The 20501-nt window shown below is 41.1% G+C and overlaps 1 protein-coding gene across 2 annotated transcripts in view; it reads left to right on the forward strand.

The window, feature by feature from the left end:
• Positions 1-20501, forward strand: part of LOC109194483 (titin) — a 722900-nt gene that overhangs the window by 659541 nt on the left and 42858 nt on the right. Inside the window, exons 10-20 of one of the 2 annotated variants that reach the window (XM_025905639.1) lie at positions 941-1200; positions 1947-2213; positions 2338-2616; positions 3868-4161; positions 4929-5042; positions 5181-5196; positions 5311-5396; positions 5568-5618; positions 6525-6584; positions 6963-7022; positions 7171-7269. In XM_025905639.1, coding sequence (XP_025761424.1) covers positions 941-1200; positions 1947-2213; positions 2338-2616; positions 3868-4161; positions 4929-5042; positions 5181-5196; positions 5311-5396; positions 5568-5618; positions 6525-6584; positions 6963-7022; positions 7171-7259 — 1576 coding nt within the window. In that variant the 3' untranslated portion in view covers positions 7260-7269. Of the gene's footprint in view, positions 1-940; positions 1201-1946; positions 2214-2337; positions 2617-3867; positions 4162-4928; positions 5043-5180; positions 5197-5310; positions 5397-5567; positions 5619-6524; positions 6585-6962; positions 7023-7170; positions 7270-20501 lie in introns of those variants that run through there. The other variant, XM_025905638.1, reaches the window with a different exon arrangement.

Here is a 20501-nt window from a genome sequence, read left to right on the forward strand (position 1 = left end):
TCGACTAACCTCAAAATTGTAGCTCTCTTACTATGTCAGAAAAAATTAAAATTATCTTATACTGTATTAAAAAAATAAATGTAAATTAGGATTAGCATTAAACTTTATTGTCATTACACATCTATACATACATGTTAAGGAAATACAGTTTGGATCTGATCAGAATGAGAGAGTAGTAAGAGCTAAAAATAGGAGCAATTATATACAGATAAGGGTAGTATAAATAAATGGTGGGACAGTTATGAACAAATTATGCACAGAGAGACCAAATATACAGATGACCTACAGACAAATGTACAGATGTACTGTGTATACATATGTACAGATATACACATGATCTGTATAGTATACAGATGTTCTATATTGCTATACAGATGGGCAGATATACAGATGTACTATGAACAAATATACAGCTTTGCTAAATATATACAGATGTGCTACATGTGGTAAACAGATCTACAAAGTGCTATCAATATATTCACAGTGGAAGCGTAGCACTCTGAACAGACTATAATAGTGAACAGTGTACTCACTGTATCAGAGACTATACTGGTTCAGTGTCCTAAACTATAGCAGTAACCAATGTAAGCATATGGTGAATGTTGAGAATGAATGACAGTCATGATCATGGTCATTAGGAGGGATTGGTGGGTGTGGATGGAAAGGTTCAGTGAAGGACTGAGTTTAGTAAGGTGACAGCTGTGGGGAAGAAGCTGTTCATAAACCTGCTGGTTTTAGTCTGTAGGGTCCTGTAGCGTCAGCTGAAGGGGAGGAGCTGGAAGAGTTTATTGGCACGATGAGAGGAGTCCCTGAGAATGATGCGTGCTCAGCAAAGACATCTCTTCTTGGAAGTTGGAATTTAAATAAAATGAAAACATATTTTAAAATGTTGTTCAACGGCTGTATGTTTTCTTTTTGTCTTTTTCATAACAGCATATAGACCCAGGGCTACACTGACAGCAGGAACAACAATCATACCAGTAGGGGGCAGTGTGACACTGACCTGCTCTGTGCAGAGCTCTGATGGATGGAAATATGAGTGGTTCAGACGAACCCAAAGAACCTCTGAAGGTCAAATCAGAGATAAACAAAACAGAGATATCAGAGTATCTCAAGGAGGAATCTACCGCTGCAGAGGAACAAGAGGAAACCCAGTTTACTACACTTATGACAGCTATGATGTCACCATTAAGAAAACCTGTGAGTTCAGTCATTTAGTTTGTAATATATATTCAGGCATGATTAGCAAACATACAATGTTAAGTTTTCTCTGATGATTTCGTTTTTCTATTTCTATCTCAACTGTTAATAACTGTAAACAGTTTCTAACACACTGTAAATTTAAACTGCAGAGAAACGACAGATAAGAGTAAAAAAAAAACACAAAAAGAAAATAATATTTTTTTATAGATTTCATTGGTGGTGGAAAGATCATAATCTTAAAATGTTAAAATTCAGCTTTTGTTTCCTTTTTTGTGCCCTTATGATATTTTGTTTGTTGCAAATCACAAGAGAAAAAGGGAGAACATCAAAAATGTATGTTAATGTAAAGTGGCCATTAATGATGTTTTGGTTGTCTAAACCTGCATACAGCCTTCTTAATCCATCATTGTGTATCATTCATCAGAGAACTGTATAGGTTTACATTAACGTGATGTTTCTAGGCCATAGAATGGACAAAGAGTGTGTTTATTTTGAGATCTACAGCAAGAGTTACATTAAGATTATCTCCCTGCTGAGACAGGGACAAATAAATATCCAAAACCTCTTACATTACTGCGAACAAAGACAAAAGCAATAGTCATATAATAAAGAAGGGTAGTGATTTTGTTCTAACTGGGAAAGTGCATAACATTAAAGCATTCTTTAGTAAAATGTAGCTTTTTAATATGTGTCTATGCTCTTTACTGAATCACTTTTATTTTCACTCCTTGTTTTCATAACAGCAGATAAACCCAGGGCCACACTGGCAGCAGGAACAACAATCATACCAGTAGGGGGCAGTGTGACACTGACCTGCTCTGTGCAGAGCTCTGATGGATGGAAATATGAGTGGTTCAGACGAACCCAAAGAACCTCTGAAGGTCAAATCAGAGATAAACAAAACAGAGATATCAGAGTATCTCAAGGAGGAATCTACAGCTGCAGAGGAACAAGAGGAAACCCAGTTTACTACACTGATATAAGTGATGATGTCACCATTGAGATAACCTGTGAGTTCAGTCATTTAATTTAAATTATATACATTCACTCATGATTATCAAACATACAATGTGAAGTTTTCTGTGTTGATTTCATGTTTCTATTTGTATCTCAACTGTTAATATGTGTAAACAGTTTCCAATAAAGTTGCTGTAAAACAACAACCCAACTGGCCTCAGATATTCAGAGGTGAGACGATCACTCTGACATGTGAGGTGCAGGAAGGAGGTGAAACCACTGAGTGGGAGTATGAATGGAGAGGACCCAGGACACCCACATGGTGGACATACAATAATGATGTGACATTCAGAGTTTCTGAGTCCAGCAGTGGAGACTACATGTGTAAGAGTCGACGCAGAGATGACTCATATTCTTCAACAGAGTGGAGTGAAGCCTTCACATTGTCAGTATCAAGTAAGTCATGTTTGTTGTGTGATCTCCATTTGACAAATGTCATAATGGTCAGCACAGGATGAATTCAATGGTCTACAAAGCATGTTCCATTGTTAGTCAGACAAAGAGCTGCAGCTGATAGTAGCCTCATTGTAGACAGTTTGTCACCACTTTGTGTCATGAACTTTCAGCTGGTATAGAGACGCCAATGCTGACCTGCTGCTCCATCACCTGAGGACAGTAATGAGATAAATACAAAAACAGAAAAAAAAAAAACTGACCTGGTGGAAAAATATAATATTACAAACAAACACTGAGGTGATTTCTGTGGAAATACAAAGTGGACTAAATGTGTGGGCTAAAGATGTAGCATATTAGCGTTATTAAATTAGCCAACATTTAGAGATATTAAGATTAATGTCTTTTCTTTAATTACTAGTTTTCTTTGTGATTACAAGACGTAATGCAATATTTCGCTTGTTCAGTTTCATTACTTTGGGGTGAGGCATCCTAGAGAGAGAGTGATTTGGTGGCATCAATTAACATTATTAGTGACTGTTTTGTTTTGCCGACTGAGGTGAACTGTGTGAAAAAATGTATTTTTTCTTTCTTTTTTTTTTTTTTGTCTTGAAATTGATGCTTTCAAACACTTTATTTAGGTAGATAAGTCATTGCATTTTTTTGTATTAATGGAACAACCGGTGATGTGGAAGTTTTTGATATTAGTGTGTATGTGTTCAGCAGGAGGTTTATAGATACAGAGAAATATGTTGGCGTGTTTCTTCAGATCATGTAGGAAGAAGACTATTCGCTAATCAAAGCAAACTTATGATGAAAAAATATTCTAAACAAATGAAAATGCTTTATGAAAGTCTGAAATTAAATAAAATGTTTCTATATTAATTTTCCCTGTGCTGCATGATGCGGGACTTATAAAATCCCATTAGTAAGAAGTTATGTGTGTTCTGTTGTGGTAATAAGAAGGAATCACACAGAATAAGGACAAGTATTATTTTATAAATCCAAAGAAGAATCATAATGAAACAGAAAAAATATATAAAGACTAAAATAATAAAATGCATTATAGGCATCTGTAATAGTACTCATACCATTTCAGTTTGGTCTTATTTCTTCCTACATGTTGTTGGAAACTGGAGAGGACGTTTACAAGAGGTAACATTAAAGCAGACAAGATCAGGGCAGTGTGATCCCAACTCATGTGTGTGGGGTATATATTCATATTTTCTTTGTGTCTTTGTTTAAACTCAACAGCAGATCAACCAAAGGCCCAAATAACTTCTGATATGAGAGACATACCAGTAGGGGGCAGTGTGACCCTGACCTGCTCTGTGAACCCATCATCATCATCATCATCATCATCTGGATGGAAATACTACTGGTACAGAGATGAGAAATCCTCTGAAGCCCTGACCACACAAGATGCAGTTTTCCACTCAAATGGACAAATCAGTGTCTCACAGGAAGGACTCTACAGGTGCAGAGGAGGAAGAGGAAACCTAGTTTACTACACAGAGGACAGCCAGTCAGTCAGGATTGATCACAGGGGTGAGTTTTTTTCTTTTTCTAGAAACACAAAATGTGAAAAGTTAATGATCTGACATTTACACCTTTAGTGGATGTATGAATGGAAAACGACCAAACTTCCAACAAAAATGAATTCAGGAAGTTAAATATGCTTTTAAAACCCGATGATGCAGAATACAAGTGTGAAGGCAGAGTGCACACCAGGGTTCAACAGATTAGAGTGATTACTTCTGTCTGTCAGTATTCATTAGGGTTTTTATACAATACTTAGAGTAGATGAAGATGTGAATCTACTTCTATGCTCGCTCATTATCTACTGTATAATTAAAATAATAATTATCATTACTGAAAAATTCACAGTGTCTGCAGACAAACATAAATGTTCTTCTGAGCTTAAACATATTAGCACAGAGCTTTAAAGTATAAATACAAATTGATAAAATAGCAATATATACTTTAGTCTCTGTCAGGCTGACATTATGTTATTGAATTAGAAAACTATTCACAGAATTTATCACCACTCGCATGATTAAAATATGTTGTTTGTTTAAAGACCTTTGTTCATAAAGGAATGATAAACAGGTGATGTGAAATTCAAAAGGTTTTTTGTATCACTATTCAGGTAAAAAATCACCACAGAGAAAGATGATAGTAAAACAAATCAAATATTTTCAGTTATTATTAGGAACAGTGGTATTGTAAATAATACTATGTTTTAAAATGTTCCCATGTGAATTATGTTGCTAATCTGTATCAATACATCTAATTAAAACCTGTTATTATTACAGCAGCACCTGAGCCTGAAAGCTCTTCATTTCTCACTCCTTTGATCGTTGGACTCGTTTGTGGAGTTTTACTGATTCTTCTTCTTCTGCTTTTGTGTCGCTTCAAACAGTCAAAGGGTGAGACCATTATCCATCTGATATTAAACTGAATATGATGTAAATAATAAAAATCACAGTTATATCCTGAATGTTCCATGTACTATTTCTGCACCACAACAGGTTACAATAAAAAAATGTAATTGTCTTTTCTTACAGATTCATTCTTTGCCAGGTTGGTTCAAATCTTTCTTTTCCAGTACTAGAACGACATCCTGTGTTTCTTATTAAACCTACAGGTTTGCTACGTTTGTTTTTTGTTTTTTTTGTTTGTTTTTTGTTCTACCAGGACTCGGAGCACAAATCAGAGCTCTGCAATGAACCACATGATCAAGGATGAAGCTCAACACAGTCGACATGCTTCTACTGTCCAAGGTCAGCCTGATCCATGACAAGTTTTGTTGTTGTTGTATTTATTAATTTATTTACTGACATTTTTTAAACTCCAAGTCCAATTTATCCATTTCTAGTTTGCTGATTTAGAAGATAATCAAACCCATACCTAAGAATTTCAATTACTAATCTAACATTGGCTTGTTTTTGTAGGTGATGCTTGTGTTTATGAATCAATCAAAGACCACGATGACACACAAAATGGTAAAGTAGATACATTAGCACAGAAGTATGTAGACTGTGTGATTATTTATGTTTAAACACAGAGGTTTAAGAAATCAGCTGCACACAGATAAGAAAAAAAAGAAGTTGGACACTTGGTCCTTCTGGTGTAACACAGGGTCAGTTCAACTTTAAGACCAGTCTGTCCTACAAAACATAAACCACTGTGAATCTGTTTTATGAATCCATCTCATTCCTCCTGACTGATTGTTCTCTAGTTTTGCTTTTTGCTGGTGTTCCTGTCACTACTGGTAGTATGAGACAACAACCAGTAATCAACCTCATGTCTTCATTTTTTAACTCTTTGCTTATATGCTTTTTTTGTTTGGTTGTTTTTTACATTTCAGAGATTATTATTTTTTCTTTATTTTGGTTTTAGTTTTTTTTTTTTAAATGTAATTACTTTTTTTCATTTTTCTTATGCCAAGTTATGTAATAAACATCATCATTATTATTTTTATTCTAATATTTTAACCTAGAAGAATTATTTGGAGTTAATTTCAGCACTGTTTCAGATAAGAGAATAGAAGAAACATTTGAGGAGTCTGTTGATGAGAGCACAGTATCTTGTTTTAAGAGGACATAAATGGCATGAGTAGTGCAGGAGTATAGAATGGAAAAGATGGAAAAGTGAACCGTGATCCTTAAACTTTGGATTTGAGCTCAGTGGAAGGGTCGTGCTGAGCAGGGATGAAGGAGGGTTGAGCTGATGTGACACTGAGTTGAGGGCTAACAGGTTTTCATAGAAAAGGTTTTTAAACATGACAGAAACATCTCATCTTTAATAGACCTTCAATAGGTTTCTATGATCAGTGTGTTGTTGACTGACAGAGATATAAATGTAATAAAAATTAACATACTTCTGATCATCTGTCCGTCCTCTTTCAGATGACAGTGTGTTGTATGCAGAGGTCTCCCACGATAGAGCTAAAACCAAGAAAGACAACGGTGAGTAAAGTAATATAATATATAACTTTTTTCTCATCTTCATTGACTACACCATTATTTCATCATTTTAAGAGGGTTATAATGATATCAGTTAGATATCATTGTATTATAGAGTTAGTGACCTTAATAACCAGGGTGGAGGGTTGAAGTGATCTGACACTGAAATGAGATTTAACAGCAGCAGACAAAGAAACAGGTTTTCAAACATGACAGTAACAGGTTGTCATAAAATCTAGTCTTCAGAGCGTCTTTAGAGCGAAAATCTCCTGCAGTCATTTCATTTGATGAGTTACTGTAGGTGTTAGCCAACAGAAAATATAAAGGAAATTAAAGCCACTCGAGTTTTATAATGCTGCTCATCTGTCCATCCTCTTTTAGATGACAGCCTGTTGTACGCACAGGTCTATTACAGTAAAGCAAAACCTAAGAGACACAAAGGTAAGTAATGTCATAAAATAAGTACCTTATTTCTTTTGCTTTGGTTTTACACGTTTTACACAACAAAGAAAACTGTATAGATAAATCAAGTTGTAACTTTGAACAAGGAGACAGTAACAATGACATTTGACAAATCATTTCTTTGCAGGGAAACCAGCTCCTGCAGCAGTTGATGAAACAGTTTATTCTGAAGTTAAATCACAAACAGCTCTGGGTAACTGTGCAGAAATAAAATAGCTTACATGTTGTAATTTGTTGCTGTAATGATGAACTCAAATAAGTTTTATAGGAAGTAAATTCAGTTCTAAATCACCTTTAATGACTGAATTATGCTGCATCGTTTCTTTCAGATTAATAACAAGATCTGCAAAACCAACTGGATCAGTGACAAAACTGTTAATTCCATTAGAAGTAAAGAGATCATTGGAGAAAATGAGATTATGCACTGTCTTGTAAAATAAAATAAAATCAAACAAACTTTCTTTTATCATAATAGCACCAACTGATGATCTGGCTTTGAGACCAGGATGCTTTTTAGAGTGTTTTTACATTTAGATTGCTCAATAAATAAACAACAAATGAAAAAATGCTCCTTTGATCAGCTCCATCACCTAGTGGGGGTGGGGGGTCATAGCTTGGTCCCACCTTCACTGTTGTGATTGGTGTGGGGGTAGGGACAGGCTTAGGGCATCGGGGGGTTCCCTGGGACCATCTTCCTTGGGGGGGCTCAACCCGGGGTAGCGGTCATGGCCAATTAGGGGCTCTGTTGGCTCTTAGGTGACGGTTTCCTCGTGGCTGCGTGCAGCGGGGCTAGGGGACGGTCTGTGCTGACGGACGTGGGTTACTGACCTGGTAGCCTGGGTTACTGACCAGGTGCCCCTGGGTGGGTCCGGGATGGGCGTGAGGTTCTGGGGGCGCTCCGTCTCTGGGCTGGGGCCCTGGCCGGGCCTCAGGGGCTTGGGTCCTGGTTGGTGTGTTGCCGAGGTTGTGGGCGGGTGGGTGTATGGGGGCCCGGCCCTGGCGCAGGGTGCCGCCGGTGCATCGAGCCACCTGGGGGCTCTTCAACTGGTGGGGGAGGTTGTCACATCTTGCAGGAGCTTTCCTCTCTTCAGGAACTCTCTCTGCAGGAGGGGGAGATACAAGAGAGGTGGAGGAAGCTCTCAGCCTGGGCGTCTATTGTCTTGTGTAGTCTGGAAGATGAGTGGATGATTGGGTGGGCGCAGTTTTCTCTGTGGTGGGGTCAGGTGGACTGTCCCGGGCTCTGTGGGGCCGGGCGCCGCTGCTGCAGAGTATGGGGGTGCCTACTGGGGTCAGCGGGGTAGCTGGCCCCAGGGAGGGGTCACTTGCCCCTCCCTTCCTTCCCTCCCCATCTCCAGCGGCCTCCCTCTTCCCGCTCCACCACAATCACCCACACATGCAGGGCCTTGGGGTAGGGGTGTGTCACCAGGGTGCAGAAGAGGCATCCCCCCCTCTGTCCCCTTCTGGCTGCCTCTGCCTCAATTTTATCCCACAACTTAGACATTCACATTACTCACACTCTCATTACACATACATATAGGATCTTGGGGGTGGGCACGCTACACGGATTCCAAAGTACCATCAGGGTGTACACCTCACCCCTGGCGTCGTTGCCCACCTCTCAATTTTAAATACACGTAGACATTGAGGGCTAGCAGGAGGGGCTATACGCTTACCTGCTGCTCTGGCAGGTAGCTCCATGCCCTCCTGGGTTTTAAATGCACCTTAGAACACACATACATCAACACTACATATGAGCGGGTGGAGGGAGGTTTGGAGTCTTCCCACACCCCCGTTCTCTGCGGCCTGCTGCGGAGTCGGGGCGGTCTGCTTCTCCCCACCGCAGGGAAAAGGGTAACACCACCTGAGTCTGGGTGCAGTTTCCCCCTCCAGGGGCAAGGGTACCTAGACTCGGGGCTTAGAGTACGCTTGGGGAGTGTGATTGTGTGTACAGTGTCTCTTTATGTCTGTCTCCACGTTGGGTGAGTGTTGAGTAATTGTATATGAGAGCATGAGGGTGGGAATAGATGTTTGTATCTGTGTGTGCCTGTTTGTCTGTGTCTATATGTCAGGTTGGGTATCAGACGCCACCTCTCTGGGGACATCTCAGGCCCTCCAAGGTTTGGAGGCCTATCTCCCCCCACCACTTCCCCTGCCGGTGGTGGACGCCCTCAGACATCGGTGCGTTGGTGGTTCTCTGTGTCCGGGGGTGGGCGCCCAGGTACCCACCGGCTCACTCCTTGGCGGCTGCTTATCGGGGCCTGGAGCCTGGGGCTCGCTCGGGCCACTTCGGGGATGGGGTGCCCTCGGCCTCACGGCCCGGGGCTCGGCCACTCAGGCACAGCTGGCTGCCGGCGGAGCTCACGGGCACGTCACTGCAACCCCCCCTGGCTTCTGCTCCGCGGCTGCTGAGTGACCCCTCATCTGGGACTCTCCTCAGCTCTTTCTGGGATAGTGGCGCGGCTGCCCCTCTGTTGGTCTTCCTTGGTCTCTTGTGTTCTGGGGGCCTCTGGATGTCTGGAGTTTTGATCTCCTCCATACCTGCTTCATGCCCTGGAGGACGGGGCAGTGGCCCCCCACACCCTCTAGCAGATCATTACATGAAGGAACCTTTTAAAAACAAGCGCGTTCATGCTCACAGGTGCACACACAGGTGATCACACACACAAACTACACCCTTTTTGGCTCTTACCTCAAAGCACACTGTGCGCTGTCGATCTCACGTGCTGCACAATAATGTTTAATATTTAGTATTTACTGTCATATTCCCATATATCATTGTGATCTTGTTTATTACTCTCGTTTTCTTCTGCTTGCTTTCTTTTTTCTTTCTCAACAGGTGATCCAGGTGATCGATATATGTATTTTTTGTCTGCTTATTCTGTTGGTTTTTGTTTTTTGCCCTTTATCCCCGTCCCTCTTTTCAGGTTTTTTTCTTTCCCTCTTTCTTTCTCCCCTTTCTTTCCACCAGTCAAGTCTGTCCCGTATTCAGCAAGTGAAAATAAAATAAACAATTAAAGGTGAATCAAATGGACCATTACGGCAAGGCTGGGATGGTCCATTTGGTAAAGTAAATCCGTTGGGCATCTTTCTTCGCCTTTAGACAATAATTCTGATGGCAAAAGAACCAAACGGGACAGGTTAAAAAAAAAAAGAAAAAAAAAAAGAGTGTTTTTACATTTAGATTGCTCAATAAATAAACAACAAATGAAAAAATAAAAATAAACAACACTTGGAAATGAGAATCATCAACCTACAGAGGGCTAAATGCAAAGACACATCAAAGTGACAAAATAATGCAGAAGGTTTTTCCATTTTGTCAAATGTTCATTGCACCAACTCAAAATGATACTCAGTAGTCAGTTTGGCCAACATGTGCTTCTGTGCATGACAATGTTGGAGCATACGAATAATGAGACAATGGTGTCCTGGAGATCTCCTCTCAGATCTGGACCAGGGCATCTGAGCTCCTGGAGAGTCTGAGCTGCAGCATGGCAGCTTCAGATGGAGAGAAGCATGTTGTCCCAGTTGGATTTTGGTCAGGCGAGTGTGGGGACCAGTCAGTGGTATCAATTCCTTAATCCTCCAGGAACTGCCTGCATACTCTCAACACATAAGGGTGGTCATTATCATACCAGGAGGAACCCAGGACCCACAGCACAATAGAGTCTGACAATGGGTGACAGACTCTTGAGCATGCACTGAATTGGCATCCTAGAGGAGTTGGACATCCTGTACAACCTCTGTAGCATCCAGGGATCATCTCACCCTGCCAGTAATGATGATGACCTTAGCCAAATGCAAAAATAGTGAAAAAAATAGTCAGAAGAGATGAGGAGGGAAAAAAAATGTCAGTAAACTCTACCTGTAAAACAAGCTTGGGGGGGTCGTTTCATTGTTGCCCCTCTAGTGTACCTAGTGTTAACTGCATTTTCTGCTACTTCATCAAGCAGACAAGTTTGAGTGATGTGATGCTAAACACTGATTAAAAATAATTCCTTTTCCTGTGTTGTTTCTAAAATCATTTGATGTGTATGATAAGCATACATGTTTCTCTTCCCCTGGATGAATTAAGCATCACTTGACATTTTTCTATAAAGTTGCTTTTCTTCTTTTAACAGCTTTAGGAAAAGATCAACTTTAAATTTTATTGTATGTAAGCTGCTTGGAGAGCTGCAATTGTGTTATATGAATATGTGTTTCCTATAAGATATTTAATCTCAAATATTGTTACATCTACAGTCTTGTTTGTTGAAAAACAATTTAAAGTTGTTTGCACACTTGGTCTTGTTTCTGCGCTTCATTGCTCCAGATAGATCTAATTCACACCTGACTGATATTATCCACATATTTTAGTTTCTGTCAGTGTCAGACTTAGTTCTTCCTCCCAGCTGTTACCAGGTGCTTGTTTAAAGCGGACCTTTTATTTTAAGGTGATTATCTTATAAAATAAAGCATTTTGAGGCGGCTACTATTGTGAATTGTTGATAAATAAACAAAATTGATTCAAATTGACTTGAATGCTTGTGTTTTAAACGATAAAGTAAGTTAAGTGGCATCACATCATACATGGCTCAGAGTGGGAAATGTTCATAAACACTACAGCTGTATATGGAAAGAGAAAGACAGAAATAATAATTATATGTACAGTCTGACTACAGGGTTTACGCTACTGTTAAAAATAGGAGCCTAGATATTCAGAGGTACCAACAAATACACAGATTACTGTCTTGCAACTGCTGATGCCTTGGGTGTTGATGAGGGTACTTGTTCATCAAACACACTCAGTGATACAGTATTTATTTGTTTGTTTATTTGTTCAGTTTTACAACAAATACATCATCTGGTTATTCTATAAATATAGAAAGATTGTCTCATTCTTGGCTGTAAAAAAAGGAGCAGGAGTGTTTAGACAGCAGATATGATGATTCAAAGATAATAGATAAAAACACTAATAATTACAGTACATCAATTTAAAATTATAATAATATTCTAATAAAGTTTTGACTGTCTCAGCTTAGAAAGAACACCCAATAAGTTATTGCACTGAGTCACTGAAGTAGACCCGTAGACTTCTGTTTTCAATAACTTTCATAGTGTAAAAGCCTTTTGATTACTTTATCATTTCTTACTGGTCTTCTCAGGAATATCCTGTTCTTTTTGTGCAACTACAAAATGCCCAGTGTGAGTCATCTACTCATCCATCCATTTTCTGTAGATTAAAATTTCCATATTCTTCAGTCACAGAGGGGTGTACCCTGGAGAGGTCACCAGTCTATCAGAGGGTCAACAGAGTAGGGAAGAGACAATCACTCACAGCTCCAGCCAATTTCAAAACACTGATTGACCAAACATGCATATGTTTGGAGGAAGCAGACGTACTCTGAGAAAACACACACAGGTATAGAAAGAGCCAGTACAGACTCTAGTGCAGCAGTGCCACTGTCAAGTTAAATGCTGTTATTCTCTGACATGAACACCTTGTCTTCCATGTAGGTCCATGGTAACATGGTTCTGCCAGATAAACCCAACAGTTTCCTGACATGGTCCCTGAGTTTCTCTCGTGATGACCTGCCTTTTGTCTCTTTCTCTCTCTCCTGTTGGTGTTTGTGTGTGTGCTTGTGGACATGAGCTCCACTCATTTTCTCTGCGGCCCCATTGGCTGTTCACCTAAAGGATCAGCTGATCAGATTCACCTGCTTCACCATTTCTAATCAAGCTGAGTATTAAGACGGAAGCAGATACTCAGTTGTTGCCATATTATTGCTACAGTGACGTACGTGCTCTGCTTCTTTCTTATATGAGTTTTTGTTTGTCTTTCAGTGGAATAATCAGTCTCTCTGTGCAGATCTCTCTGTGTGTATCGAGCCCCCTGAGTTTCAAACAACAGTGTGTGTTTGCCTTGGAAAGCCTCAATACTTTCACCGCCATTCCCAAATATCTAATGCACGGATGTCAAAGTCCAGTCCTCTGTTGCTGACCCTGCAGGATAGCTACCCTTTGCTTTAATTTCTGCTCTCGCTCAGCACCAGTGTAGGATGCATAGGCCTGATGACTGGTTTCATAATGACGTCGTACATTATACTCTTTCATAACTGCCACACTTCCCCTTGCATTCTTTGAAGAAATATTCACTCTCCCACCGTGTCTGAAATTTTCTGCACTCACTTTCTACCTCTCGCTTCTTTGGTTCTGCCATGTTTAGTAACTTGGGGTAAATTTTTTCTGTGATTGTCCTTTTTGGTGGAGCAACTGCCTTGATCAACAGTAGCTCCCCCTGGTGTTAAAACTAAGAAGTGCAATACACTCAAGCAAAAGTTGAAGTGCGGGCCATATTCTATTCTATTTATAAAATTATTTGCGGGCCAATTAAAAATGGAGGTTGGACACCCCTGCAGTACACACACACTCCCCATACATACTCTATACTCTCAAGCCTGTGGAACATCAGAGGCAGATGATAGATATGGACAGGCCAAGTGGAACACAGCTTGGCTGAAGCAAAACTTGGTTGTGGGAGGCACATAGTGCAGGTGGAGTGCTGATGACTTTAACTGAGGATATTGTTGGGCCGTGGATGTAATACTTCGAGGACTTCCTTAGTCCCACTAAAGCATCAATGCAGTGTTCATCCCGGTCAGGAACACTGGATCAGCTCTTTACCCTATCAAGCCTAGCCAACCGTCTACATGTGTTTTGTGGACTTGGAGAAGAGTTTCGACCGTGTTCCTCAGTGTGTTCTGTGGGAGGTGCTTTGGGAGTATTGGGTGCCTGGCCCATTGATGAGCCATTCGATCCTTATACAAACATTGCAAAAGCTTTGCCTGCATAACCAGCAATAAGTCAGACTTGTTTCCATTGGGTGTTGGGCTCCGCCAGGGCTGCCCTTTGTCACCGTTTCTGTTCATAATATGTTGGGCATGCTAACCATTGATTACATTGATTACATTGATTTTCCTCCTGCTCTTGTTGTATTGCTGCAAAAAGTTCAAAGGTGAGACTTTAGTTTTTTTTTTCTTCTGATATTAGATATTTTATTTTTTAAAATTACTAAATAAACAGATGCAGCATAGGGTCATGAAGTGCAAACTGTTCACAAGAATGCATAATCCACAACAACATAAAACAAACGTATCGTTTATAATTTGTAATAAATGTCCGGCTATTCTGTGAGTACATCACTCACTTCTATTGTTTGATTCATACTGATCCATAAACATGTTTTAGTAAGAAGAACAGAGCATCAGTCATTTGTACCATTTCAGGTCATGTGATCAGAGGACTCTCATGTTTGTTACCAACATGTTTTTGATGGTTCACTCTAATCTGAGTCTGTGTGGGGAGCTGGTTTAGTTTATCTAAGAAAGGTTTGATTCTCCATCAGTGATAATTTGATGTATTTAAAATCCTAATATAAAATGTAACCAATCATGAGAAAACCGCAAGTGTTTTTTTAATGAGATACTTGAGTGTCTACGGGGTTTCTTGAAGACCTCTCATCCGAGAGGCTTCTTCAGTTCTAAAATCCAAAGATGGAGAGTCCCAGGAATTTAAACCCCAGTGGTGGTTTTCCCTTAGTGCAGGGGTCGGCAACCTGCGGCTCTGGAGCCGCATGCGGCTCTTTAGTCCTTATACTGCGGCTCCGCCTGGTTTGGGCAAATAAATTAGAAGTATTTCGCTGAAGTGTATTTTATTTATGTTAGTTCTTTTTAACTCGTAGTTCTAAATTGGAAGATTATTGTGATATTGAAATATAAAAATAAAATTATATTCTATTATTTTTTCATCGCTCAAAATAAGAGTCACACTCGCGGAAGCCGATATACCCGCCGAAACGCCGCGCATTTATCGAGACTTTCAACCCCAGGTAGGCCAATTATGGATCTTCGGATCCACATTATGTCAGCAGCTGTTCTCCACCGTGAACTATGTTAAAGACAAACACCGTTCACGCCTGACAGATGACAGCTTACAGTCCTGCGTAAACTGACTTCGTACAGCCCCGATTTGCGGACTCTGTGCGCAGAGGTTCAGGAGCAGAAGTCTCATTGTAAACAAATCACGGCAGACCCGACGATGTTTGCATGAGCATGCTTTTGAGCATCTCTTTATTGACCAATTTTCACACACGGTTGCTGTACGCATACAGCCGGCTGTAGCTTTTCAGCTCACAGCCCGACATACACCACCAACAACACAACACAGATAGCGCAGACGTAAAGGCAGCGAGGCGTGATTGCAGGTGTCGCTCAGGTGCATCCGCCTCCCCTGCAGCGGCGCCGTAAACCACGCCCCGCCGCACGCATTAACCAGGTAAAATACATATTTAGGCAGAATTTTGCAAATATCTATTTTTCATTTTTCAGCAGCATAGTGCTTTTTTCAAATTATTTTTTAAGAGTCAGGTCAAGGCTCCAAAAGCCCAAAGGAGATATAAGGGTGGCGGCTCACAACAGGTTTTGTTTGCTACATGGATCATTTTAGTTCAGCTGGGTGTCTTTCCTTTTGTTATATTTCTTTAAGAGTTCAAAATGTGTTGATTACATAAATATAATTTAATTTTCTCTGTAGCACTTCATGGATTTCATAAGCAGAACACCTTAGTTGTTCACGCAAAGCATAAAGATAAAAAACAATATATACAGTGTTATCTTCATTTTAGATGTCAAAAAGTATTTGCGGCTCCCAGTGTTTTCTTTTGCGTGGAAACCAGGTCCAAATGGCTCTTTGGGTGTAAAAGGTTGCAGACCCCTGCCTTAGTGTCTGCACCTTCATTGCAGTTTTGAGATCCCTTCCCAGGAGCCAGTACAGTACACATGATAGTGTAAGGCAAGGTTGGTAATACTTTATGCATTTCTATTTGTACTCTGTCCTTTTATTACAGCTTCACCTATCTACTCTCTCTCTCTCTCTCTCTCTCTCTCTCTCTCTTTTTTTTGCTCCTGCTTGTCCTGCCTTAGGTATTGTCATACAGAAATATTACTACTAAATGTAATAACTAGGGGTGGAGCTTGATAAAAAAAATCTAATTAATTAGAGGTTTTGTAATTAATTAATCTTGATTAATTACATTTAATCACACAAGAAAATTTGCCACAAAGCGCAAATGTTTTTTTAATTGAGAAGGGTTTTAGTGGGCGACAGAATCAAATAATGGACATGGACATGAATATTGTAAACTCAAGCGCTTTTAATTTATGAAAAAAAAAAAGCATTGAAACTGCATTTCAATTCAAAAAAGAGAAACAAAAATAATATCCCTGGCCAAAATTGGTCAGACTTCAAAATAAAGTGCTATTTTAAGTACTTTAAGCACATTTTCAAAATAGGACTCTTTAAATAATAACAATAATAAATTCAACATAAAGTGCAGTTTTTCTTCTTAAAGAAATAAGGCAGAAACATAAAAGATTATTTGACCAACTTCACCTTTAAACTCAGAGTAACCTTAGCCACATTATTTTGTACAATAGGCTTAAACAGTGTGATCATCGAAAATTTTAGTGCAAAAAATAACAAACCCACTGGAGTCACAATACCGTCATGCTTATTTACTGTTTGTCTCTTTCAGCCAGTGACAAATTAGCCCGTTCACATTTCAGAGCTCAAGGCAGCTCTCTTTTTTGTGACCTGCAAGTGAGAACAGTCTCTCACATGGGACAGAAGTGGCAGGACTAATCAAATACTTGCTGGCCAGGACAGACAGCTGTGGGTGGGTCCCTGCTCAACTGGACCACCACTGCAGTGGGCAGTCTGTCTCGCTGATGGTGGATTCTGCTCTGTACAAACTCAGGGCCCCGTTACACAGTGCTTCATCATCTGAATCAGAGTCTGAAGACAGAGGAGGAGGCTCTTTGTCTTTCATGGCTCCTTTGTGGTGGCATCTTTACACTGTTCCTGCAGCAGGGCCTCAAGGCTGGGCCAAACCTCTTCTCGCTCTCCCCTTGCAAGACACTTTAAATCCTTAAAGTGTGGGTCAAGCACATTAGCTATCTTGATTCACTGATGGTTGAGTGTAGCTTCATGGTGGGATAGCTCCTTCATGAAGGTAGTCTTAAATTTCACCATGCAGTTTGAGTCATCATCGGAGACCTCCATGGTGTGATGCAGGCAGCAGAAAGCAGGTAAAACTACTGAACATGAGACACATGTCTCAGCTCCAAGAAGCTCCGTCACAAACCTGTAGTAGACAAACACCCACTGCCCATGAGTTCTGCTGTTTGTACTAAAACAGCACAACTCATGGGCAGTGGGTGTGCTCCGTTGTATATAAAAAATATATAGAAAAAGATGTGCATCAGGAAACCAAACAAGAAACACAAATATAGCAATCATACGTAGCGATGGCTATAGTTTAGGTTTTATCCGATACCGGTGCTAAACCGGTACTTTTGAAACGGTGCCGGTGCTTAAACGGTGCTCGAACCGGTGCTTAAAGAATGAAGAAGACACACTTTGTCCAAAAACCTCTCATGTTTAGCTGTTTTTTTGGAAAAAGACAACAATGTTAGCCTTTTCTGCAGCTATAGGGCATATATGGTATCACTCTTGACTGGAAGCAGTGCTTAAACAATGGAAAAAACACAAACTCTGTCCAAAAACCTCTCATGTTTAACTGTTTTCCAATTTTTATTTGGTCATTTTAGCCTTTTTGGCCAGGGTGAAGGGAGTATCTGCCATCAAACAAGAAGACAGCCGCATGTAACTACGGTGGTGTTTGCTAGTTCACCTTACGTGCATTAATGTAATAATGTGGTTAGCCTACTCAACGTTAATTACACACGAACAACATGAAGCTACTCACCCAGAGAAGAACGGCTGCTGCTGCCATCATCATCCGTCATCATTTCTGCTACACTGACAGGGCTAGGGGCCAGGACTCTCCTCTTCGGGTTCTTGGGGGATGTTGCTAACTCCGGGTCCAATAACAGGCACCACACGCGCAGTAGATGTGCACGGTGTGAGGTCTCACAGCAAGCTATCAAATTTCTCGGCTTTAAAAAAACCCACTATGCGTCGCCAGGTGTTTCCTCAGATTCGAGGTGTTACCTCCTTTGACAGTATCAGCTTAAAGCACTTGTTGCAGGCTGCTGAGTTTGCATCTTTTGCTGTGAAGTACAGCCAGACTTTTGACCGCTTAGCCTTGGGCATTTTTAATCTGTAGCTCTGCTCTAAAAGAACGTGGTTACTACTGTTTATGTTAAAGTGAATTGTTAAATGTTGTCATTTTTATGCTTACCATCTCTACATTGTTTAAAAATCTGTGTTCAAAGGCATTCCTTTGTCCCCCTGCCCAGCCTCTCGAGGTTCTGGGGGGAGGCTGTAGTGTTTTATCACAACCACATCCCATGTGAAGGTTTGTTTGATGTTTTGGTAAGTCTTTGTAACCAAGGGGGGTTTTACGAGGGGAAGTGCTTGTGCAAACCTGTGTATTGTAACTGTTTTTTCCATTAAAAGGCAGCGATCGGAGGCCGGAGTCGGGGTCATTTTGTGGTAGGATTTGAAGTGCGTTCCTGAGATACCGATGAGGCCTCCCTTGCGCAAGTAAATCGATCGACCGCTGTTGCCTTGTTTTTCCTTCACGGGAATAATTCCCTAGATCAGCGGGGTCTGAGTTTAGACCAATGTTCCCTCTAATTTTTCGTGTGTCTGAGCGAACACACAAACTCCCTGAGCGACCCCTTGGACCACTGTGAGCGACATCAGACGTGTGCACTGTGGTCACGCCAGCATCGAATCCATCCAAGTTACATGGTTTATTAAAATAATCAAATCACAGCATTTACATTTATGTTAGACTACTTTTAATTAAGTGCTTTAGCCCACTTACAATGAAAATTTTAAAAAATATTGTTCATGACCTGTGTAGTATGTTAGCTCTATTGGAAGTAAAAATAACTTGAACTCCAATTTTGAAAACAAAACTTTCTTTTTTATTTTAATGTATTTTTTTTTTATAAAGCTCTGACTTGTATTATGAGTATGAGTCTGTGGTCTGGGAGAGAGTCCTGTAACTCTCTGTCTGCAAAATACAGTATATAATGACCAATGCTGGGCAATTAATTATATAGTTACTTCTTCAAAAAAGTAACTGAGTTATGCAAACAACAAAGTTTTTTGCAGCTGTTTACCTAAAAATGCAGCCAAGGTGTTTTTTAAAATAAACATTTCAAACTATTTACAGAACAATCAGCTGTTCTGCATCAAATCCGATGCCACACAAATTATTTGTGCCACTCCAAAAAAAAAAATTTCTGTCCACTTTGAGATAAAGGAGAACAACAGCCTGATACCTGCAGGCCTGACAACAGGAGATGTATCACTCCTGTAACAGCTGTAACACTATTTTCACTTGTTAAATACGGGACAGACTTGGCTGGGGAAAAGAAAGGGGACAAAGAAAGAGGGAAAGAAAAACAGCGGGGAAGAGGGACGGGGATAAAGGGCAAAAAACAAAAGCCAACAAAATAAGCAGACAAAAAATACATCTATCAATCACCTGGATCACCTGTTGAGAAAGAAAAAAGAGAAAACAAACAGAAGAAAAAAAAAGAGCAACATAATAAACAACATCATCGCGATGATCTATGTGAATATAACAGTAAATACTAAATATTAAACATTATTGTGCAGCACGTAAGATCGACAGCGCACAGTGTGCTTTGAGGTCAGAGCCAAAAAGGGTGTAGTTTGTGTGTGTGAGCACCCGTGTGTACACCTGTGAGCATGGACGCGCTTGTATTTAAAAGGTTCCTTCATGTAATGATCTGCTAGAGGGTGTGGGGGGCCACTGCCCCGTCCTCCAGGGCATGACGCAGGTATGGAAGAGATCCAGGCTCCAGACATCCAGAGGCCCCCAAAACACAAGAGACCAAGGAAGACCAACAGAGGGGCAGCCACGCCACTATCCCAGAAAGAGCTGAAGAGAGTCCCAGATGAGTTGTCACTCAGCAGCCGCGGAGCAGAAGCCAGGGGGGGTTGCAGTGACGTGCCCGTGAGCTCCGCCGGCAGCCAGCTGTGCCAGAGTGACCAAGCCCCAGGCCGAGAGGCTGAGGGCACCCCACCCCCGAAGTGGCCCGAGCGAGCCCCAAGCTCCAGGCTCCGACAAGCAGCCATCAAGGAGTGAGCCGGTGGGTACCTGGACGCCCATCCCCAGACACAAAGAACCACCAACGCACCGATGTCTGAGGGCGTCTGCCACCAGCAGAGAAAGTGGTGGGGGGGTCTAGGTACCCTTGCCCCCGGAGGGGGAAACTGCACCCAGACCCAGGTGGTGTTACCCTTTTCCCTGCAGTGGGGAGAAGCAGACCGCCCCGGCTCGGCAGCAGCAGGGAGGCCCCACATTCCAGACCCCAGTCGGGCGGCAAACTCCTCCTCCCAGCCCCCAAGCTCCAACAGGCCGCAGAGAACGGGGGTGTGTGAAGACTCCAAACCTCCCTCCACCCGCTCATATGTAGTGTT

Source organism: Oreochromis niloticus, linkage group LG3 (genome assembly GCF_001858045.2).
Source record: "Oreochromis niloticus isolate F11D_XX linkage group LG3, O_niloticus_UMD_NMBU, whole genome shotgun sequence".
Lineage (NCBI taxonomy): Eukaryota > Metazoa > Chordata > Actinopteri > Cichliformes > Cichlidae > Oreochromis > Oreochromis niloticus.